At 42.1% G+C, this 25,454-nt stretch overlaps 1 protein-coding gene across 2 annotated transcripts in view; it reads right to left on the bottom strand.

Annotated features, from left to right (window-relative positions):
* Positions 1–1,217: 1,217 nt before the first annotated feature.
* The window catches only part of rnf126 (ring finger protein 126), a 93,817-nt gene continuing 69,580 nt past the window's right edge, over positions 1,218–25,454 (bottom strand). The window contains exons 6-9 of one of the 2 annotated variants that reach the window (XM_080212760.1): positions 21,646–21,727; positions 17,694–17,787; positions 5,259–5,374; positions 1,218–1,994 (exon numbers count right to left, since the gene is read on the bottom strand). In XM_080212760.1, coding sequence (XP_080068886.1) covers positions 1,845–1,994; positions 5,259–5,374; positions 17,694–17,787; positions 21,646–21,727 — 442 coding nt within the window. In that variant the 3' untranslated portion in view covers positions 1,218–1,844. The remainder of the gene's footprint in view (positions 1,995–5,258; positions 5,375–17,693; positions 17,788–21,645; positions 21,728–25,454) is intronic. The other variant, XM_080212761.1, reaches the window with a different exon arrangement.

Below are 25,454 nucleotides of genomic sequence, written 5' to 3'. Positions count from 1 at the left end.
ATCGTTCAGGAGCGCATTACAAAGTCTGTGGCACACGTAAAGTACTGCTTTATCTAACTCAATTTTAAAAATGATGAGCGTGTTCTTTAGTTAAAACTTCATGCAATTTCTGCAGCTTTACTGGGTCTCATCATTTCAGTTCCCATGTGTTTACTCAGCTGAATTTCTAGTTTTCACATTCAAATACTTCTGCACAGCCAACTAAGCAGCATAACTATCTGTAAGGGCTAACTGAAACCCACTGACTAACCAAACCATTATTGATGTGAACTGAGAGGATTCTGTTGAAAGGTTTCAAGTCCTGGATTGCAGATCTCCAGGAACACAGCAAAATTAAAGGAAAGCTCTCACAATGATCTTAAGACAAGGGTGAGATACAGACAAGGAACTGTCAACTATAAGCATATTTTCCCCTTACCCTCTCAACTTTACACTGACGACATACCTTTATCTTTTCTATTAAAAGCACAAAGACACTTCACATCACATAATCAACCTCTAACTGTACACTAAAATACATTTCTCTTACCTGCAAGTTGTGCATCACTATAGTTATACAGCTTTTTAAAAAAGTCAGTGGGAGAAAAGGTTTGAGAATATAAAGCTTCTATCATTACAATTATTGAAGTTGGAAATCATATTTCACATCATTGATCATTAAGGTTTGCCTTAAGAAAATAATTGCTCTTGCATGTAAACAAAATCAAGGAGGACAATAGTTTCTTTTTTAAAAAATGATTATTCACTGACTTGTATACAATTGATGGCCGATACAATATTAACAAGCTTAGTAAATGCCACAAATTTAATTGTTATCTGCTTGGATCACATTTCTATATATTGTATGTTACCTACTGACAAGCATACCTTTGGGCATCTCGAGGTTTCATGTCTCGCCAGGCAACCCAAGGAATACAAAATGCTGTACAGTGAGCCAATCTGGCTCTTTAAACAGGAAGTGACTGATGGCCCAGCAGCTGATAAATTAATGCTGCTGGACTCTTGTCGCAAATTGCTCTGAGGAGGTCAGTAGAGGCATTGCACTTCATCCATGATTCAAATATTTTCAGATTCAACACAACACGGAATGGTTGTTAAAAAGAATTTTTAGTAGGCATGTAATCAATTACCACTTCAATGTTTTAAGATAAATTGTCAGATAGATTTTCTTCTCCCCCCCTTCCCCAACAACCCCCCTACCCCCCAACACACTCCCATATCTCTAGTCCCTTGGTTTGATGCCAACAGCCTCCCATTTTCCATTAAACAAAAAAATGGGAAAATGTTGGCCATCACTGAGCTTTCCATAGCATCTATAAAACAGCCAATCCAAAAAAAAAACTTCGAAAAAATCCCTTTTAGTATGAGGAAAAACAAAATCGAGGACTATAAAATAGAATGAAAATACCCAGAGTTCAACAGCTGCATTAATCTTAAAACACATTACAATGGTTAAAGATTTATATATATTTGTGAAAGAAAGAACAGCAGACATTTTCCACTGCTTAAGATAATTCACAGCAGTATGATTACAGCAATGTGCACACGGGGCCTTTTCCCACCCCAAGTGAGATGAAATAAACTGAACATAGCAGCTTGTCGATAAGAAAAAGTTAAATCGGTCCCAGAAGTTAAATCCATAAAACAAATCTTGAAAAGGAAAAGTGGGTATTCACGTTCGAGTAGAGATTTTAGAAAAGAGTTCTTTGTTAAAAAACTCCATTTACTCTGGCTTTCTTTGTGCCATGCATAATACAATAATTTAAATTAGAAAATGTTTCACGGTAGTCATCAAACACTGTTGCATATGAAAACAGTAAACCTTAGATGCTTTTTGTTCAAATTCAGGAATTGTTTGTTGCATTCTCATTACTTGGCGAACTTGAGGCAGACGAGGATGACGACGAAGAGAAGTTCATCCTTGATAAATCGGGAGGATTCGTTGCTGTGTTTTGCCCACTGAGGCTTTTCCGACACACTGGACAGGTATCATGCTAGGAGCGGAAGGAAAGAGAGAGAAACGCTACATGAAACATGTCTGTGTCCCAAGACTCCTTTTTGCCTCTCTTATAAGCTTCAACACCCTTAGCGCCTCTGAACATGCTTTCCATATCAATGTTCCCTCTAATCTTGTGTGTGGCCTGCTTCCTGCACTGCATAAATCATTTAATGCTGTCACATGGCATGTTAAAGGGAACACTGGCTGTCACTGGGTACTGTTGCAGATTGTGGTACAGCTGCATGCCGCTTAGCTTAGATGGGGCATGGATCCTGATACTCCCTCACCCTCAGATTGATGGTCCAATAGAAATCTTGCCTCCAGAATTCTGCATCATAGAATCATAGAACCCTACAATGCAGAAAGAGGCCCTTTGGCCCATCGAGTCTGCACCAAACACAATCCCACCTAGGCCCTACCCCCATATCATACCCACTAATCCCTCTAACCTATGCATCCCTGGACGCTAAGGGGCAATTTCTTAGCGTGGCCAATCAACCTAACTTGCACATCTTTGGACTGTGGGAGGAAACCGGAACACCCAGAGGAAACCCACGCAGACAATGTGCAAACTCTAAACAGACAGTGACCCGAGCTGAGAATCAAACCCAGGACCCTGGCGCTGTGAAGCAGCAGTGCTAACCACTGTGCTACCGTGCCACCCGATCCTGAGGATGGCATTGAGAGCAACTGTAGCAACCACTGTGCAACAAATGCAGCAAAAACACCAAAATCAAAATTGGAATCTTCTTGTTTAGGTAGTTCAGTTCACAACACATTTGGAGTAGTTGCAACTGATACTAAAATCCAATTTGTGTTCTGCAGCCCAGATGTTAAAAAATCTGCCAGAAACCCAAGCAAACAGAACAAGATTGATCTTCATTTACCCTTCAAATTAAGTGAAACTGTATTTATGTATGCTGACACTGTGATCAGCGTGAAATGATAAAATCCAAGCCTGTGCAGATCAGAAGAGATTTTCTGTGATGTTTTAAGTAATGCACTGCCTCTAGCTGAATCAACAGTTCACCCACGAAGAGGGGATAGTGCCACCCTAATCACCGACAAAGGTCTGTGTTTCACATATGTTGCAGGACTGTGGAATTTTACTTTGCTCACTGTGAACAGAGATACTCCAAGGTTATTTTTCAATCACTAGATTGCTGAAATCTGATTTTCTCAGAGGTGGGATGCTGCTTCAGAGGAAAAACTGCAAACAGTGCCTCATGTTTTACCACAGGAAGGCAGGTTCAGGAGAAATGGATGGAACAGGGAAGAACACACATGGCTTTTATCTTTCAATGCCAATACTATTCACTTATCTATTTGACAGAATCAAAAGAAGTTTCTGCTCCAGTCAGGAGCAGATCCTCGACAGATTGGTCAAAAATCAGTCAGTTCTGTTACAAGATGCTAGGTAATCGGCATGGTAATTGGTAATGATAAAAGGTTTGATCTGTACTCTACTTCCAATGAGAAAGCTAGCCTTTCTGGCCATCTCTTCATTGCTGTGCTTAATGAAGAGGCACAAGTGTTTGCATACTTCCAAACAGCTGGAAAGTTCTTCCACCCAAGTACTCTTTCGTGTCTTGATAGAGATCAGAAGTCACAACAGCCTGTAATTAACTATTGGGAAGCCATCATTTTCAGTCCCCACTCTAACCTCTGTTCCCTGGCTTTCAGCTCAAGACTAAATCAGCCTGTTCTCAACCTTGATGTAATATCTTAATAAAGATGAACTTCCAACCACATGTTCGTGCCATCATTAAGTCCACCTTTCTTATTTCTGGACTATCGCGGCCTCCGCTTATGTTTTGCTGAAGCCTTCATGTATGTTTGCTGCCTTCTAGACACACAATTTTCGTTTCTGCTAATCACTTTGAGGCGGAAACATGAAAAATTACATCAGCAAGATAATGAAGAAATCCTGCCTTTTGTGGATCCCTAGCAAGAAGGGTGGTGAATCTCTGGAATTCTCTGCCCGTTGAAGTGGTGGAGGCTGCCTCGCTAAATATATTTAAGACGTGGGTAGATAGGTTTTTGATAGGCAAGGGGATTAAGGGTTATGGGGAGAAGGCGGGAAAGTGGAACTGAGCCACTTCAGATCAGCCATGATCTTATTGAATGGTGGGGCAGGCTCGAAGGGTTAGATGGCCTACCCCTGCTCCTATTTCTTATGTTTTTATGTTCTTAAGAAGCTAAAGGCATTAAGAGAAATGGAACAAGCTAGTGTAAAGAGGGGGAAAAAATTCTGCTAAAGTACAATGCAGAATAGTGTACAACTCAAATTAAATTAAAAATGTTTAAAAATATGCTTATATAGTTACAAATTTTACAGGTCAAAGATTAATCCCATAGCTTTAATATCCTATCATTTCACTAACAATAAATTAAAATTTACAGTCAAATGACCCAGCGAGAGACAAGAGTTGCCTTGGATTTATTTTTCATTTATTCACTCATGGGATATAGGCATCACTGACTAGGCCAACATACATGTCCCAATCCCATTTGTCTTCAAGGAGGCGGTGGTGGCGAGCTGCCTTCTTGAACTGCTGCAGTCCAAGTGATGTAGTTACACCCTATACTGTTACGGAAGGAGTTCCAAATATTTGACCCAGTAAGTGAAGGAACAGTGATTTTGTTCCAAGTGAGGATGGTGCGTGGTTTTGAGGGGATTTGCATCTGCTGTCCTCATCCTTCTAGGTGGTAGAGGTGATGGGTTTGGATGGTGTTATCAAGGAGCCTTGGTGCATAGACGCATTGTATCTCATGTATGGCACACACTGCTACCATTGTGCATCGACGGTGGAGGAACTGAATGTTGAAGGAAGGGACGCCAATTGGGTGGTTGCTGTCCTGAATGGCATCAAGCATAGTGAGTGCTGTTGGAACTCACCCAGGCAAGTGGAGAGTATTCTATCACACTCCTGATTTATGCAATGTAGAAGGTGGACAGGTTTGGAGACACAGGAGGCTTGCTGTAAAGTTCCCAGCCTCTGACATGCTCATGTAGCCAACATATTCATATGGCTAGTCCAGTTTAGTTTCTGATCAATAGTAACTTCCAGAATATTGTTCAAGGGATTCAGCTACAGACAGCAGGGGAATTTAGTGAATTGTGGCCCAAAAACGGGCAGATACATTATTTTTCACACGACCAAGAAAACTACATTGGTTCTCTGCAGGTCTGAGCAGAAGTATACAAACCTGTTCAATGGAACAGTTTAACAAGGCTGAATGTAGTATTGCTACTTACCATTTCTAGCCAAGGTATTATACAGTCATTATGGAATAAATGGTTGCACGGAAGTTGCCTAACAGTTTCTCCAACACTGTAATCTTCTTTACACACGGGGCATTCTACACCAGAACCTGCCAAGAAAGAATGAGATAGACATTCAATTTCTTTAATCTGTCCCATGAAATGTCTAGTTTGCCAATGTGAATGCACTGGAAGCAAACACAATTCAGCTGAATCAAACTGTTGACCAACTGGATTCATTTTTAAAAATTATATGTTACAGACCTTAAGTTCCATCTCAAAAGACTGAGGGAGATGCACATTTAGCTATTATAAAACTCTGGAGCCCTTACAACAATAAACTTTTCCATTGAATTTCTCAAATTTGTTTAGACTGGTAAACAGGCACTGGTGATGGGAGAGTAGTTGGGTGAAAGATGTACCTGTAGACTGCAAACTAGTTGGATTACCTTGAGTGCATTGGTCAGCTAATTACAATCTGTATATATCAATTATAGTACGAGAAATGTTTGGTTACTTAGGACACCCACCATCTCCCTCCAACTCTTCCCCCAAGAATGTTAACAATAAATGTGTTATACATAATGTTCTGATCCAAAACTAAATTGACCATAACCCACGAAGACCAATTCAAACAAGACAGGCCTTGTAGGGTTTTAGCCCCATGACATCCAGATCCATGAACATGTGCTGCAACACCGGGGTTACCACCAAGACTGTAGTTGATTGCAGCTTGGTTGATTAACCATGATGTCTTGCAGGGATAAAGGAGGCAAAAATAAAAATAAAAATTGCTAAGTGTTCTGCAGTAACATCCAGGGTATTACCAAACCAGTCATCCGATGTCTAGCTTGCCAATGTGATATCAAATGCGTCTCTGGACTCATCTATGAGGAGAACCGCAGAGTGCAGAAAGTTTTCAGGGATGGAATCACATATGGTGTGCTCTCCAATTCCAGGGACACACTATGAACTCGGTGGTTGCAGAACTCCACAACACCTGTTAAATATTAAGTGTATTATGTGATGGTATGTGTGAGCATCTCAATTTTATGTATCTACAATTCTTCAAACATTTAGAAATACAACACAAGTTTGAAATATTGAACTAAATATTGCACTTTGCATTCAATTCCAAATAGAATTTCATCTCCTTGATATTGCTGCTAAATCACCAGCATGATTACACATTTCATAAATTTGTCTTGAAGCAGAGATTCTATTTGCTCACTTCTTAATCACCTACATCCTACCATTCATTTTAATCATCTCATTTTACTGTCTGAAGCAGACTTGGTCTGATAACTTTGGACTTCTCTGTAGATGAGGAAGAGACAGGAAATTGGTGTTGAGGCTAAGACCTTTTAAGCCATGGTCTTGTTGAACAGCAGACTTACTAAGGAGGTGTTTTGCCTACTTTCCTATTTATGTAAACTTCCAATACAAAAGGATTTAATGCAATACAAGGGTCTGGCACATTAAGAGTGGATGTTGGATTGAGTACATTGCTATCCACTTAGTAATGTAGGAGAACACAGCCTGCACCTGGGGGTTAGTGCCATGTTGGACAGAGTTGCTGGACAAAGCCAAGCTCTTAGCTTAGGTCTTTACTGTAGTTAAGATACTTGCTGTTTAACTACCCAAGACTATGAATACCTTAATAAGGCATACAAAGTAGGCCCAACACCTTACAGCATGGTGCAGCACTATGAACAACACAAAACTTTGCAGAGGTTGCAGGAAAAATATTGGAAATTCTGGAAACTGAAGAAACATTGTGAGCTGAAATGCAGAAGGAAATTGCTATAGAAAAACTCGAGAAAAGCTTGGGAGCTGAAGGCAGGGATTAAATTCCTCACCGCAGAAGACGACTCCATTAGATCAAAAGAAGCCCAGCTTCGATATCCAGAGTGTACAGAATCAGCAGACCTAGGAGGAATGAGCTAAACACTTTGAATTCCTGGGCAACACTAGTCCTGAAAAAAGTTAAATACTGCAATGGTTAGATTTCGCAGTTCAAGAAACCAGATTCCCAAATCAGTGCCTGAATATGTGGAGGCTGAGCTTGCTCTGACTAAAGAAAATCATCAGTTAAAAATGAATGATGACTTTAAAATCCCAGCAAAAGACAAGATTCAATGCTTCCTAGACCTAAGAACATTGGAAAGACATTAACCAGTCAATCCAGACAGCCATTGTTGAAAAAGCTCAAGCACTAAGATTGCAAATGCCATTATTCCAAGAGCCTGCTAAAAAATCAACACGTGCCAGAAAACTTTGCACAGAAGCAAAAGGTAGCACCATCTTGGATTGTTGGAAAGCTCTGAAAGCTGAGCATGTACATGAAAAAAACAAGTTTTAACTATGGACAAGAAATCGACTCTTCGAGATCAATTTAGTCTTATCCAAGGCCTACATCAATCAAAATTGGGAGCCCCGAAGAAAGATAACCAAGATACCGGATTGCCTCAGGTCCAGATAAAAAGACAGAACCAACACGATAACACACTGCTTTATTATCCACGCCCGATAGCCGTCAATATCATAGTTAGACAAGCAACTGAAGAATCATCTGGAGAATGTGATGTTTTCAAATCACTTAACCTCACAAGTAACAAAATCCTTGGCAGGGGTAAATTTAAAAAGCGTGTCCAGCAACCATGAAAACCAGTCAACTCTTCCATTAATCAGCTGTAGAGAATTGTTAAAGGCTGTAATTACAATGACTTGAAATCTTAGCTCATCAGGGATACAATAGTTGCAGGAGTGGTGCATAATGCTCTCCAGATACGCTTCAAGCAAAGGAAGGTAATACGGCTATTGAGAAACCCATCCAGATTGTCAGGCAATCTGAAATCCACTTGCAACACAGATCCATATCAAGGGGAAGAAGTAAACCACGATACAAAGTAAGCCCCACTGTCCAGTTAGTGAAACAGCACAGAAACAGGGACACTCCAAGCCAAGGGAAGCAAGTCCGTAACTGAGCAGTACAGCAACCATGCCAAAGCAAAGTGCTCCCACAGGAAGTGAGGGAGTGCAGTGAAAGTTTACCAGGCTGATTCTGGGATGGCAGGGCTGTCATAGAAGGAGAGACTAAGTGGTTAGCACTGCTGCTTCATAGTGCCAGGGATCCAGATTCAATTCTGGCCTTGGGTCACTGTGGAGTTTGCACATTCTCCCTGTGTCTGCATGGTTTTTCTCCAGTTTCCTCCCAGTCCAAAGATGTGTGGGTTAGGTTGATTGGCCATGTTAAATTGACCCTAGCTTTAGGGGGAGTTAGCAGGGTAAATATGTGGGGCTACAGGAACAGGGCCTGTGCAGACTTGATGGGACGAAATGGCCTCCTCCTGCACCGTAGGGATTCTATGATTCCGTCCGTGTTCATTGGAGTTTATAAGTGCTGGCAGGGGTGGAGGGAGTTCCCTCAGAAACTTATAAAATTCTAACAGGATTAGACAGGCTAGGTTCAGAAAGAACATTCCTGATGGCAGAGGAGTTCAGAACTAGGGGTCATAGTTGGAAAATAAGGGGCAAACCTTTTACGACTGAAGTGAGGAGAAATTTCTTTATCAAGAGTGTTGAACCTGGGTAATTCACTACTACAGAAAGTAAATGAGGCCAAAACGTTCTGGTTTCAAGAAGAAATTAGATATAGATCTTGAGACTAAAGGGGTCACGGGTTATTGGGGGGACGGCGGAGGGGGAGAAGACAGGATCAGGATATTGAATTCAATGATCAGCCATGGTCAAAATGAACAGTGGAGCAGGCTCGAAGGGCCAAATTGTTGAATGACCAATGTACAATTTCAGCCCAAAACTTTCAACATGCACAGAAGGTCACAGGAGGGTATACAACGTCGAGACAGCACAGCAGGAGGGGACACAACCATGCTTCTCGGGGTGAGGTCAAAGATCCTGAATTTTCATTCTGGAATGCAGGCAACTCTACTAATGACCATTTCATAAACTTAAAATTGGACACAAGGGTCAGGGTTACGGTCCTATTGGACAAAGAACTGTGGCTGAAGGACCTCTAACTATGAACAACAGACACACCAATTTATGGGACCCAGAGGAATCCAACTTCCAGTCAAAGGCATGATTCTGGAACCATTAAGGTATTAGCCCCAGACAAAATTTTGATTGCATGTCATTCATAATGAGTCTTCTTCCCTCAAGAGAAACCTGTGTTGCCCTAAATCTCCTCAAACTGGCAGAAGGTGTCAAAGCAGCCACTGTTCAAATTACACAAAACTGCAAATTCCTGAGAGTTCCAACAACAAAAAAACTAACTCAGCTCCGAACTGTCGCCTTCTTTGCAGAGCAGGTTTGTCGACTTTGAGTAACAGGTGTCAGACGCTCCTCATTAGTCAGATCTGTCAGCACTCAGTTACCATGACATCTCGAATAGGTGACAATCAAGAGGAGAGCCAGCAATGAGAAGAGCCTCAATCTCCAGTTCCAGTTGAAAGGCTAAACCCCCGAGGCATCAGGGCAAATGCTGTATTCCGAAGCTAGCATAACAAGTGCCACAAACTATGCTGGAACTGAGGAGCAGTCATCCATTGACAACAGCACAGCATACAGCCAAACAAAGGTGAGCTTTGGAAGAGCCATCTTCCATCTCAGCATGCATCATGGCGAGCCACATGAAGAAAGAAAAACACTACAGAGGCATCTCTGATGTTCATCTGTCCACATAGAGCTGGATAAACAAACCATCATTCATCACTACAATCGGCAATCGACAAAGAATGATTCAATAACAAGGAACAGGAAAAAAAGAGGAAAAAGCGGCCAGGTGCCTAAACAACATAAGAACATAAGAAATAGGAGCAGGAGTAGGCCATCTAACCCTTCGAGCCTGCCCTGCCATTCAATAAGATCATGGCTGATCTGAAGTGGATCAGTTCCACTTTCCCGCTTTCTCCCCACAACCCTTAATTCCCTTGTCTGTCAAAAACTTATCTACCCGTGACTTAAATATATTTAGCGAGGTAGCCTCCACCACTTCAACGGGCAGAGAACTCCAGAGATTCACCACCCTTTGAGTGAAGAAGTTCCTCCTCAACTGCGCCCCCCCCCGCCTTATCTTGAGGCTGTGCCCTCTAGTCCTGCTATCCTTTCTAAGCAGGAAGAATCTCTCTACCTCTACCCTATCCATCCCTTTCCTTATCTTGTACATCTCTATAAGATCCCCCCTCATCCTTCTAAACTCCGAGTACAGACCCAGTCTATTTAGTCTCTCTTCATAGTCCAACCCCCTCATCTCCGTTATCAGCCGAGTGAACCTCCTCTGCACTCCCTCCGAGGCCAATCTATCCTTCCGCAAGCGCGGCGACCAAAACTGCACACAGTACTCCAGCTGCGGCCTCACCAGTACCCTGTACAGTTGCAGCAAAACCTCCCTGCTTTTATATTCTATCCCCCTCGCTATAAAGGCCAGCATACCATTCACCTTCTTGATCACCTGCTGCACCTGCAGACTGGGTTTTGCGACTCATGCACAAGGACCTCCAGGTCCCTCTGCATCGCAGCATGCTGCAGCTTTTTGCCCTTTAAATAGTAATCCCTCCTACTATTATTTCTGCCAAAGTGGATAACCTCACACTTGCTAACATTGTACTCCATCTGCCAGGTCCTCGCCCACTCGCTCAGCCTATCCAGATCCGTCTGCAGACCTTCCACACCCTCCGCGCAATTTGCTTTTCCACTTCGTGTCATCAGCAAATTTTGTCACTCTACACTCAGCCCCCTCCTCCAGATCATCTATGTAAATGGTAAATAGCTGAGGCCCCAGCACCGATCCCTGCGGCACTCCACTAGTCACCAACCGCCAATCAGAATAGCACCCACTGATACCAACTCTCTGCCTCCTATTAGGACAACCAATCCTCTATCCACGCTAACACCTTACCCCAACTCCGTGCACCCTAACCTTCTGTAGCAACTTTTTGTGAGGCACCTTATCAAACGCCTTTTGAAAATCTAGAAACACCACATCCCTCTGTCTACTGCACTAGTCACATCCTCATAGAAATCCAATAAATTTGTTAAACACGACCTCCCCTTAACGAATCTGTGCTGCGTCTGCTCTATCAAACCATTCCTTTCTAGGTGCCTCGCCATTTCTTCTTTGATCATCCGATTCAAAGTTCACCTGCAGTTTACCACTCCTCCAACAATAGGGAGACCAAGATATCGAAGTGTTGTAAAGCTTCCAGACCTCCTGAACTTATAAACTCTTTGCAGGTAGTGGGGGCATAAATGGATAGTAGCAATAATGATGCAAATACATGGGGTCAATGTAAGGATGTTGCAAGGACACAACTCCGAGCTCGGATCTTTACTGCACCTGTGTATATAGCTTCTGTAAGTTAAATACTTACTGTTGAATTAGCCAAGACAGAATATCTTAAGACCTACCAGACTATGCCCAGTGCCTCGCAACTTTTGATGCTTCTATTTTAAACTATTGTGTGGAAATGACAAAAAAAGGACCAGTTTTCTTCACACTGGATTGCTTTCTGGGAAACCAAACAGTGCTTAGTTAGCATTATCTGCGGAATAAAAGTGCAACTTCAGCCCTGAATGATGAAATCAAAGTCTAAAACAAATATTTTAAATGAAAAAGGGCTTGGACAGTCTCAGTACAGATTTTTTTGAGCCCAAGTCTACAGCATAAAACTGTCCCTGACTCATAACTAACTGACACGCAATAATTGGTATGTGCAAATGGAGAAAATGTCACATTGTGGCGTTAAGTGGCATTATGTCTGGGTTAACGTAGGTTAACACAGTAAGAAGTCTCACAACGCCAGGTTGAAGTCCAACAGGTTTATTTGGTAGTAAGCGCCACTAGCTTTCAGAACGCTGTTCCTTCGTCAGGTGAGTGGGGAGTTCTGATCGCAAACAGGGCATATAAAGGCACAAACAGTTTACAGAATACTGATCAGAATGTGAGTCTTTCATTCTAATCAGTATTCTGTAAACTGTGTGTGCCTTTATATGCCCTGCTTGCGATCAGAACTCCCCACTCACCTGACAAAGGAACAGCGTTCTGAAAGCTAGTGGCGTTTACTACCAAATAAACTTGTTGGACTTTAACCTGATGTTGTGAGACTTCTTACTGTGTTTACCCCAGTCCAATGCCAGCATCTCCACATTAATGTAGGTTACATAGCCTTCTTCTGCATCTGGTAATGTTACAGCTTACCTCAAGAGTGCCTGATGCTAATACAGTCCTTACCATGTATGGTTGTGACAACCACCTTGTAATGTGCAATTAATACCAGCTATTTCCCATTCCCGCAACGATAGAAGCACTTTCTTTCATAACATATAAAGCACTCCAGCTATTTTGGGTGGTTGGCCATTCAGACAGCAGTTTGCACCTTACTAACATATGATTACCATATCGACATTACGATAATACAATTGTGATTTGAAGTCACGGGCAATCATATCTAGGGTGTATTCTGAAGATGCACTCGGAGACCCCATTACCCCTGGAACTCTCCATATAAGGAGTGCTTGGCTTGTACCCTTCTCTTACCCACTGGAAGGAGCTCTTCAGGGTAGGGGCCAGGCTCAACCATCTTCTGCCACATCATCAATAACTAACTCCCCCACCAGAGTCAGGTCAAAAAGGACGTTTGCTGATAATTGCACAGCGTTCAGCACACAACTTAGAAACTGAAGTCCATGCCCACATGCAGCAAGACCTGGACAATATTCAGGCTTGGATTGATGTGGCAAGTAACATTTGCTCCATGCAAGTGTTAGACAACAGCCATTTCAAAGACAGGAGAATCCAACCATCTCTCCTTGATGTTAATGTCATTACCATCATTAAACCCTTCATTACCATTCCAGTGACCAGAAATGCAACTGGACTAGCCAGGTAAATACTGTGGCTTAAAGAGCAGATCAAAGGCAAGGAATTCAGCAGAAAATAGCTCACCTCCCGACTCCCCAAAGCCTGACCACCATTAATAATGTACAAGTCAATGTGACAGAATATTCTCCACATGCCTGGATGAATGCAACTCCGAAAAACACCCGAGAAGCTTAATAGCATCCAGGACAAAGATCGGCACCCCATGCACCATCCACTCATTCCATCACTAATATATAGTGGCAGCAGTGCACACCATCTACAAGATGCACCACAGCAACTCACCAAGGCTCCTTTGATAGCACCTTCTAAACCCACGACTTCTACCACTTAGAATGATGAGGACAGCAACTGCCTGGGATCACCAGCTGCAAGTTATACAATCCCCTCCAAGTTATACAATCCTGACTTGGAATGTTACAGTTACTGTTCCTTAACTGCCTGAGTCAAAATCCTGGAATTCCGCCATTCTACCAACATTATGAGTGTTTCTATACCAAATGGACTGCAGCATGGATGAATGAATGGATGAAGTGGCTCATCACCACCTTCTCAATGTCTTTTAAAGACAGGCAAGAGAAAGGTTAGCATCGTCAGCGGCACCCATATCCCAATAAAGAAATTAATCTCTCTATCACACACCTGGAGCTGTTTCTTTGTTTTTAGACTCAGGTTGAAAAACTGATTCAATATTTTATTGGCAACGTTATGTGAACTGTAAATCCAAATGCAGAGTTCAAGGTACATAAATGTGATGGATTTCAGTACAATCAAAGAAGTTGAGCAGCAAACATGACAAGCTTGCTGGACAGAATTGGTCTGTACCTGAGGATTTTAGCCCTAACGTTTTTTTCTAAATCACATTATCAATGGACCGTCCTACTTTGTTACAGCAATATAAATTAGAGTTACAGAAATCTACTTTTTGCCCTTGATGGTTATTGTATGCATTGTGTAGTTTGACTATTTTTAATATTTTCAGCTGAATTCACCACTAACCAACACAACTTGCATCACAACTATTTTATTATCTCTGGGAGCAGATAACTACAAAAGCAAATTCTCTTGATACCTCAAGCATGTCCTCATGACACTTTTTTTTCCTCCTATACTCCAGCTCCTCCACAACATATTCTGTTTGTTAGGATATCAGATCAGAAACCAAAGTATATTGTGAAGTCAGACTAGAGCCCAACAATTTTCTATTTTTGGCAATATGAAGATTAGATGTTTCATTGCAGGCATCATTCTACTGACATAATGGGAAGCTTATATCAAAACAAACATTTAACAATGCAGTTTAACTATACCAAATGAATTAGCTTAACTTTTGATAATTGAACTGTACGTTAACACCACAACTTGCAATTCTTAACTGCTAATCTATTGCTATGAGTTCCAATTCAAGCAATATTCCTCTTATAGATTCAAACTAAATATAGGCATATGTGTGTGTCTTAGATTAATAGTCCTGGAGTTTTCACAACACCTCTGGAATGAGACACCTGCTTACTTCTGGCAGCCCAGGCAACGTCTGCTTGTATTTCAAAATGAAATGGAAATACTTTTTTGGCTGCTAGCTAGCTCCTCCCATTAGGCACATGAATCTGTACCTGCCAATCAACCTAATCAAAACTCTACTCTGAAACTGCAAGGAGCTTAAATAAATACAAGGTCCATTAACTCTACAAAGTACCACATTCCTTAGCTAAAATCAATTATTAGTCTGCATTTTTAGCATCTAAGGTATGTTTACCAGACAAATTGATTTTGATAACAAAACTCTTGACTCTTAACGCAACCCCACCTTAAACACAGATCATCAAAATAGCACAGTATCATTACATGCTCTGTAAGATGAGGTTATGGCAACTTGAGTTCAGGGCTGACTCAACTAAATAATTACAGGAATGAAAGCTTAATAAGCCAGAGATCCAAAGTGCAAATGTAAATTTTTTTCACACTAAACTACGTTACAGCATCAATATTCAGACACCACGGACAATTTTTCATACAGAGTGCTTGGTTCCTAAACTGGAGCCTGTTGCCAAACATTGAAAAAAAATGTGAAGACTGAATGCTCTTGTGCATATGTGCACACATCAGGTTGCTTTCCCACAAACAGTCTCTCATTCTCATATCAAAAGTTGACTTGCTGCTTATACCAATTTTTGATATGGTGTTCAGTGCAAAAAGTGTAAAATGGAAGAAATCTCAAATTCACAGAATTATTACGTTATTATTATTATTATTATTATTATTATTATTATTGTGCGCAGTTCTGGTCGCCTCACTATAGGAAAGATGTAGAAGCTATTGAAAGGGTGCAGAGGAGATTTACAAGGATGTTGCCTGGACTGGGAGGCATGCCTTATGAAGTTAGGTTGAGGGAGCTGGGACTCTTTTCCCTGGAGAGACGAAGGTTGAGAGGCGACCTGATAGAAGTTTACAAAATGTTGAAAGGAATGGATAGGGTGGACTCTCAGAGGCTATTTCCCCGGGTTGAAATGGTCGCTACGAGAGGACACAGATTTAAGGTGCGGGGAGGGAGGTTCAGAAGTGATGTTAGGGGTAAGTTTTTCACTCAGAGGGTGGTGAGTGAATGGAATCGGCTGCCGTCAGTGGTGGTGGAGGCGAACTCGCTGGGGTCTTTTAAAAGACTTCTGGATGAGTATATGGGGTTTAATGAGATTGAGGGTTATAGATAGGTCTGTAGGTTGGTAGGTGATGTGATCGGCGCAACTTGTGGGCCGAAGGGCCTGTTTGTGCTGTAGTGTTCTATGTTCTATTACGTTGCAAGATGCCGCCATTTGGTCCATTAATCCTCTGCATGAACTCATCTAGTACCATTTTCCTGCCTTCTCCTCGCACCTCTGCGCATTCTTTTTTTTTCCAGACAACAGCCTTAATCGTTCACAAGTGGGAACACAGTTCTATTTAGTCTGTCCAGGTGTCTCATGATTTTGAACGCCACTAATCAAATCTCATCATCTTTTCTGAAAAGTAGTTCTAACTTCTCCTATTTTCATAACTGGAGCAATTCGAGAATCTTTTCTGCACCCACTCAAATGTCTTTGCCTCATTCTTAAAGTTTGGCACCCAGAACTGGATGCAATACTTCCGCTGAGGCCGAACCAGTGATTTCTTAAAAATTCATTTATGGTATGCGACGTGGCTATCACTGCATGGGCCAACGTTTATTGCCCATCCTTTATATCCTTGGCTTGCTAGGTAATTTCAGAAGGCATTTTTAATAGTGAACTGCTGTGCATCTGGAGATGCACGTAGACCAAATCAGGTAAGGATGGCAGATTTCCTTCCTTAAAGAACATTAATGAAGTGGATGGGTTTTTATGACAATAGCAATGGTTGCATGATCATCAGACTTTCAATTCCAGACTTTTATTGAATCCAAATTCCACCAACTGCCACGATGGGATTTGAACCCTGGTCCTCCCAGGGACATGTGCCCTAGATTACTAGTTCAGTGACAATGCCACTGCATTGCTGTCTCCCCTTGTGGCAATTCAGCATCATCTTCTTGCTATTGTACAATATGCCCCTATAAATAAAGCCCATAATACTTAAATGCCTTCTTAACTGTTCTCTCAACCTGTCCTGCCACCTTCAATGACTCATGCACATATATAGCCAGGTCCCTGTGCTCCCTCCACCCACTTTAGAGTGGTACCATTTTAGTCTCTCTATGTTCTTCCCACCAAAATGAATTTTCTACCACCGACGCTCAGTAGCAACAGTGTGTATTATTTACAAGATGCACTGCAGTAATCCAAAGATCCTTCGACGGCACCTTCCAAACACACGACCACTTCCATCTAGAAGGATGAGGACAGCAGATAAATGGGAACACCACCAGCTACAAGTTTCCCTCCAAGCCACTCACCATCCCGACTTGGAAATATATCACCATTCCTGCGCAGTCACTGGGTCAAAATCCTGGAATTCCCTCCTTAACGGCATTGTGGGTCAACCCACAGAACACGGACTGCAGCAATTCAAGGCGGCAGCTCACCACCACCTTCTCAAGTACAACAAAGGATGGGCAATAAATGCTGGCCAACCAGTGACGCCCATGTCCCACAAATGAATGAAAAAAAATTGAACTACACCTCAAACCTATTTCATGGCTCTGAAAAGTAGTTTCGCAGATTCAAAATATTAACTTTTTCTCCCACGGATGCTGCCAGATCTGCTGAGCTTCTCCAGCATTTGTTGTTTTTATTTTACAGGTGGTTGAACCATTTTATTCAAACATGATATTCACTTTAACCACGAGATAACCTAATACATGAAATAAAAGATTTCTGCACAAAGCCAGAAGGATCAAAATCATCCCATAGTAACTTGACAAAGTTATACAAATTGATCGTATCAAATGATAAAATTCCATAAATCTGAAATTTCAGCAGTTGATTTATTTACAAGTGCATTCTTGACAAGGTTAAGATTTGGGGGAGGAAAAGAATAACGAGACGAGACATTTGGTTACTGGTCTGAAGTACACCCACCTACATGTTCATCTGTTATTTCTACCGTGGGAAGAGTCTTGATTTTATCTTTATCTGCAGGAGGTGGACCAGTATTTTCAAATTGGTTCAGAAGCTGAAGGAAGGAAATAATTAATTAGAAAGTGAACTTAAACATAACTAAACTGACTGTCATCTGCACGTGTTGGCTGAACATTCACAGGATGTACTACAGCAACAAGCTACTGGTGTTTCAGAGCACCGTCCAAATCTGCAACCACCACCACCAGAGAAGGACAAGAGCAGCAGCTCCAAGTACACAAGTCACACATCTAAATTTGACTATTCCTTCATCATCACACAGTCAAATTCCTGGAGCTTCCTATCTAATAAGCGGCAACCTAGGCAACCTTATCTCACCTGACTTCCCGACTTAGGCTGGCAGGTTGTATATAGTACAGCGTGCTCCTGGGATCTATGGTCAAGGGCAGCTTGGATGAAGGTTGCTCAACTGAAGATAGCTAAGCCATTCCTCCTTTTTAATGGCACTAGCTGCTGTAAGCTAGTTTAAGTTTAAAGGTCCAGCCTCATTTAAAAGTCTTTGGCAAGCCAGGGAGAAGGTACGTTTATAAAACAAGTAGATAAGATTTGTTTTGGAGAAGTGGGTGGGTGGGGGCCAGAAGTCAGACCTGGGGCAGAAGTCACTGCAAGCGACAGGCCAAGCAAGTGTAAGGATGGTAGTACTGGGGAGGAGTGATAGTCCAGTGAAGAGGGATAGTCCTGTGTGGGGAGGGTCAGTTATCCAAAAGGTAGAAGGGGTTTCCATTATTCAAACCTTTTTTGGATAACTACTGCTGTAACATTCAGATCAATCCGAAATGTGACAAAAGATTATGCTGGAACTATACTTTGCTCCCTCACCATCACTGGCCAGAACCTCCCTCCCTCCCTCACCACCACCCCACCTGCCCGCCTCCCCAAACTCGATTCAATTACCACACCATCAGAACTTACGGCTCATAATGATCGTTCAAGCTCAAAATGACTAGCCTAAGAAAAGGGATTTTTTTAAAAAAAATGATGAAAAACCTGTCGGATTACTGGTAGTAAAACCACAAATACAAGTTAACAATGCACTTGACCCAATAACATGAATAAAAACTATTTAAAAATCAAATAGTTATTGACTCATACTTTGTTCATTTTCTAAAGAACAGTATAGATTTCTATGGTGTCTCATCAGCAGCCCCAAATTCAAAAACAGCAATCTTGGTGTCATTATGGAGAAGTCAAACCAATACAATCTTTAAATGGATTTTTGTAGTAATGGTTCAAGTTCTCTTATAAGGCATGACTTAGCCTAATATTAGCCTTATATTTCCTCATATTGGGAAAATTTTAGAAACCAGGAAAGCATGACTAAAAAAACCAAGAGGGAGAAAATGGAATATCAGAGAAAAATAGCAACATATAAATAAAAGAGCATGGCTGAAGTAAACACTGGTTCCTTGGAGGCTGAGAAGGAGGATTGGCAATGGGAAAGAATGAAACAGCAGAAACTTTGAGTATTGAGTAAGTGTTTGGTTCACAGTAGAAGACAATTAAGGTACCCCAAGAATAGTAAGAAATCAAGAGGTGACAAGGGAGGAATGACGATCACAAGGAAAAAAATGCTAGAAAAACTAATGGAACTAAAAGCTGACGCTTACATTCTAGGGTCTTAAAAGAAGTGGCTGCAGAGATCATGACTGCATTGGTTGTAATCTTCTAGACTCTGGAAAGGTGTTAGTAGAATAGAAACTCAAATATAATACCACTATTTGCCAAAGCAGGAAGACAAAAAGCAGACCATCATTGAAAAACGTTAGAACCAATTTTTAAAGCACCATGACACTTCAAAAATCAGGATACAATTAGGCAGAAATAACACGGTTTTTTTGAATGGCAAATCACATTTGACAAATTTATTTGAACAGTCAGTACAGAGCTTGAATATTGCTGAGAAGGAGAGACATGCTGTTGAAGCTTTTTGAACTTAAGGGTAGATTCGTTGAAATACTAATTGTAAAGGGAAATCCAGGGCTGGGAGCACGGTTTAAAAATAACGGGTCTCCCATTTAAGACAGTGAAGAAGAGTAATTTCTTTTGAGGGCATGGGATCCAAGGGACTTTGGCCTTTTGGATTCAGAACCGGCTTGCCTGCAGAAGGCAGAGAGTGGTTGCGGATGGGTCTTTTTCTGCATGGAGGTTGGTCACCAGTAGAGCGCCCCAGGTATCTGTTCTAGGACCCTTGCTGTTTGTCATTTTCATAAATGACCTGGATGAGGGATGAGGGAGTGGAGGGATGGGTTACTAAGTTTGCCGACGACACGAAGGTTGGTGGTATTGTGGATAGTCTGGAGGGATGTCAGAAGTTGCAGCGAGACATAGGTAGGATGCAAGACTGGGCGGAGAAGTGGCAGATGGACTTCAACGCGGGTAAATGTGTAGTGGTCCATTTTGGCAGATCCAATGGGATGAAGGCGTACCATATCAAGGGTAGGACTCTTAACAGTGTTGAGGAGCAGGAGAAGCAAAAGGACCTGGGGGTCCGGGTCCGGGTCCATAGGACTCTTAAATCGGCCTCACAGCTGGAGGATGTGGTCAAGAAGGCGTATGGCGTGCTAACCTCCATTAATCAAGGGATTGTGTTTAGGAGTCGGGAGGTAATGCTGCAACTTTATAAGACCCTTGTCAGACCCCACTTGGAGTACTGTGCGCCTCACTACAGGAAGGATGTGGAAGCTATTGAGAGGGTGCAGAGGAGATTTACAAGGATGTTGCCTGGATTGGGAGGCATGCCTTACGAAGATAGGTTGAGGGAGCTAGGTCTCTTCTCCCTGGAGAGATGAAGGTTGAGAGGTGACCTGATAGAGGTTTATAAAATGTTGAGGGGGGTAGATAGGGTGAATTCTCAGAGGCTATTTCCCAGGGCTGAAATGGTCGCTGAGGGGACACAGGTTTAAGGTGCTGAGGAGCAGGTACAGAGGAGATATTAAGGGTAAGTTTTTCACTCAGAGGGTGGCGAGCGAGTGGAATCAGCTGCCGTCGGTGGTGGTAGAGGCAAACTCGCCGGGATCTTTTAAAAGGCTTCTGGATGAGTACATGGGATTTAATGGGATTGGGAGTTATAGATAGTTCTATGGCCTGGTAGGTATGAATACGATCGGTGCAATTTGTGGGCCGAAGGGCCTGTTTGTGCTATAGTGTTCTATGTCCTATTAGTGTCTAGAATTCTGTTGCTCAACCTTAAGTGAAGGCTGCAATATAATATACATTTTGGCTAGAAAGGAGGCAAAGATCATGCAGAACAGGCAGGAAAGTGGAGTTAAAACCACAACCAGAGTAAGGTACTCGAGATCAACTGACATCTGAGGAGCTGTAACTTCATAAATAGCCAATGCCTCCCAGGAGAAAATGCAAAGTGAAATTAAATCAGAAAATTAGGGCGGGATGAAGGAGGAAAATCCAAAAGGAGAACAGACAAACATTTTAGAGATGTAAAACATGCTTTCTGCTAGGTTGAAATTGCAAATTATTCAATACACTGTAACCTCTCCAGTGTGAAATGCTAGGAAACAAATAATTTCCGAATGACGTTACAAGGCCTAACCATAAGTGAGAAAAACAGGAAACACCATAGAAATATTTACTTGAAGTATAAAATTGACAAATGTTTTAAAGCAGTAATAAAAATGGTTTTATTTATCCAAATAACGTATCTACCATGTTTCTGCTCCCAAAGTACTGCACTAAAATTATGCATCGAGTTGTTTGGGTCTGCTTAAAATATTTCCAGACAACTGGGGTTTCTGAACAACAGGTTTCTGGTGTGGAGAAGGTACAGTGTATAATGAAACATCCGTTCATAAAATTAATACTTTCACTTCTGTCAGAATCAACATTTCTTGCATCCATCTTAATACAATTTCAACATGAACAGTATTGCACTAACCAGATTAACTACCTGTGTAATGATCGTGTCCAAGCCATTGGCTCCCCACGCATAATCCATTGGATTTGAATGCAAAACACCCCTATAAACCATAAAAACTTTACATTAGAAGTTGATATACAAAAATAAATGAAATTTTATATTGAGTAATGTCTTTGTTAGGCTTCAAATTGAAATAAAAAGCAATTTTCTTTCCCATTCTCTCATGATACCCAACAGTAGATTCCATTACTTTAGCCAAGGAATCATTTCCATATGAGCTGGATAAGCCAATAATGCTGTTTGACAAATACACTAGGTCATGAGGCTGTTCTTGTACAAAATTCACATTTCTAGAATGTGAGCGATTCTCACCCTAATTTATTCTGATCCATCAGCTCAACAGTGTGATTGATTTGGAGAATTTCTGGGTTTACACAGCTCAATATCATGTCCAGATTTATCTACCAAAGCATGCGGATTCTCTAATTAAAAAAATACTTCACGGGTATATTTAAGAGCAATTCATCTCAAAAGGCCGACCATTTGGATCAAAACAACAGTTGTACTGAACCACATCCCAGGAAGATCCCATCACTGTGACAACCAAGCAGACATTAGCTGATGTTTTGGACAGCTACTGGTCAGGTTTGGAGTTTAGAAAAGGTTAACAAGGAGTTGAAGCTAGAAACAGAAAACCAGTTCTGGGGAGCAGCATGTAGTATCACCTTACACCAAACTAGCCAGGTTCTAAAAGACGTAGTTGCTGGACTGGGACTGAGGTAGGTGGTAAGGGAACAAAGTGAAAAACATACTTGACCTCATCCTTATCAAACTGCCTGCATCTGACCATGACAATATCAATAGGAGTGACTATCACACAGTCCTTGTGGAGATAAAGTGCCGTCTTCACATTGAGCATAACCTCCATCACGTTGCGTGGCACTACCACTGTGCTAAATTGGATTGACTTTGAACAGATATAACAACTCAAGACTAGACATCCATGGAGAGGTGGTGTAACCCATCAGCAGCAGAATTGTATTTAAACATAATCTGTAACCTCATGGCCCAGCATATCCCCCATTCTACCAATACCACGGAATCAACCCTGCTTCAACGAAGAGTGCACAACAGCATCCCAGAAGCAACACCAGACATACCTAAAAATGAGACATCAAGCTGGTGAAGCTACTACACAGGACTACTTGCATGCCAAATAGCATAAACAGCAAATAATAGAACTGAGCGATTCCACAACCAATGGGTCAAATCTAATTTGTACTGTCCTGCCATATCCAGCCATTAATTTTGATGAATTATTAAATAATTCACTGGAGAAGGTGCCACAACATCCCCAATCTCAATGATGGAGTCCAGCACATCCGTGCAAAAGACAAGGATGAAGCATTCACAACAATCTTCAGCCAGAAGTCCCTTGTCTAATTCTGCCTTCTCCGAAGGTCCCCAGCATCACAGATATCAGTCTTCAGCCAGTTCGATTAACTCCACGTAACATCAAATGCTGAAGGTACTGTATATTACAATGGACACTGACAATATTCTGGCAATAGTATTGAAGACCTGTGCTCCACAACTTGCCACCTCAGCCCAGGTGTTCCTGTGCCGTTACATCACTGGCATTAACAACATGGAAGATTGCCTGGCTACGTCTTGCACACAAGATGTGGAGATGTCAGCACTGGACTGGGGTAAGCACAATAAGAAGTCTCACAACACCAGGTTAGAGTCCAACAGATTTATTTGGTAGCACAAGCTTCCGGAGTGTTGCTCCTTCTTCAGGTGAGTGAAGGGTTGTGTTCACAAAAAGAGCATTCATAGACACAAACTCAATTTATAAGATAACGGTACAGGTCAAGATGACAGTTCGTGGAGACAATTCAGATTTCTTCAAACTGTGTTTAACCCTCTCTCCACTCAAATTGCAGGTAATTAAGTCTTTACAAGTACTGACAATGCGAGTGGAGAGAGGGTTAAGCACAGGTTAAAGTGGTGTGAATTGTCTCCACTAACTGTCCTGGCTGGAGACAATTCACACCACTTTAAGTGGTGCTTAACCCTCTCTCCACTCACATTGTTTGCACCTGTGAAGACTTGATTACTTGCAAAGACTCACATTCCAACCATTATCTTGTAAATTAAGTCTGTGTCTATGTATGCCCTGTTTGTGAACACAACTCTTCACTCACCTGAAGAAGAGGCGACGCTCCAAAAGCTTGTGCTACCAAATAAACCTGCTGGACTTTAACTTTGTGTTGTGAGACTTCTTACCTTCTATACGCAAGAAACAGAACAAATCTAATCCAGCCAATTGCTGTCCCATCAGTCTATTCTTGACTATTAGTAAAGTGATGAAAGGGGCCAACGACAGTGCTATCAAGTTGCACTTACTCAGATATAAACTGTTCACAGATACTGAGTTTGGGTTCCACTAGGGTCACTCAGATCCTGACCTAATTACAACCTTGGTTCAACATGAACAAAAAAAGCTGAATGTCAGAGGTGAGGAGAGAGTGACTGCCCTTAACATCAAGGCCATATTTGACCAAGTGTGGCATCAAGGAGCCCTAGCAAAACTGGAATCAATGGGAGTCAGTGGCAAAACTCTCCACTGGTTAGAATAATACCTAGTACAAAAGGATGATCATCACTGTTGGGCATCAATCATTTCAGCTCGAGGACATCACTGCAAACGTTCCTCAGGGACAAACCATCTTGAATCGCTTCATTAATGACCTGCTTTCCATAAGGTCAGAAGTGGGAACGCTTACAGATAAATGCACAATGTTTAGCGTTTATTAACAGGGGGTTTGAGTTTAAGAGCCATGAGGATATGCTGCAACTATACCGGACGTTGGTGAGACCACATTTGGAATATTGTGTTCAGTTCTGGTCACCTCACTGTAAGGAGGATGTGGGAGCATTGGAGAGACTGCAGAGGAGATTTACCAGGGTGCTGCCTGGTTTGGAGGGTAGGGCTTATGAGGAAAGGTTGAGGGAGCTGGGGCTTTTCTCTTTGGAGCGGAGGAGGATGAGGGGCGACTTAATAGAGGTTGATAAGACGATGAGAGGAATTGATAGAGTGGACGTGCAGAGACTATTTCCTCGGGTGGACGCAGCTTATACTAGGGGGCATGGCTATAAGGTTCATGGTGGGAGATATAGGAGGGATAGAACACTACAGCACAAACAGGCCCTTCGGCCCACAAATTGCACCGAACACATCTATACCTACCAAGCCATAGGACTATTTGTAACTCCCAATCCCATTAGATCCCATATACTCAACCAGAAGTCTTTTAAAAGACCCCAGCGAGTTCGCCTCTACCACCACCGACGGCAGCCGATTCCACTCACTCACCACCCTCTGAGTGAAAAACTTACCCCTAACATCTCCTCTGTACTTGCTTCCCAGCACCTTAAACCTGTGTCCTCGCGTAGCGACCATTTCAGCCCTGGAAAATAACCTCTGAGAATCCACCCTATCTATTCCTCTCAACATTTTATAAACCTCTATCAGGTCGCCTCTCAAGGGAGAAGAGACCTAGCTCCCTCAACCTATCTTCATAAGGCATGCCTCCCAATCCAGGCAACATCCTTGTAAATCTCCTCTGCACCCTCTCTATAGCTTACACATCCTTCCTGTAGTCAGGCGATCAGAACTGTGCACAGTACTCCAAGTGGGGTCTGACAAGGGTCTTATAAAGTTGCAGCATTACCTCCCGACTCCTAAACTCAATCCCTCGATTAATGAAGGCCAGTACACCATACGCCTTCTTGACCACATCCTCCACCTGCGAGGCCGATTT

This window comes from Carcharhinus amblyrhynchos, chromosome 26 (genome assembly GCF_965287045.1).
Source record: "Carcharhinus amblyrhynchos chromosome 26, sCarAmb.v2.hapA, whole genome shotgun sequence".
NCBI lineage: Eukaryota > Metazoa > Chordata > Chondrichthyes > Carcharhiniformes > Carcharhinidae > Carcharhinus > Carcharhinus amblyrhynchos.
Note: the sequence above shows the minus strand (reverse complement) of the source record. Positions and strands in the feature narration are given on the sequence as shown.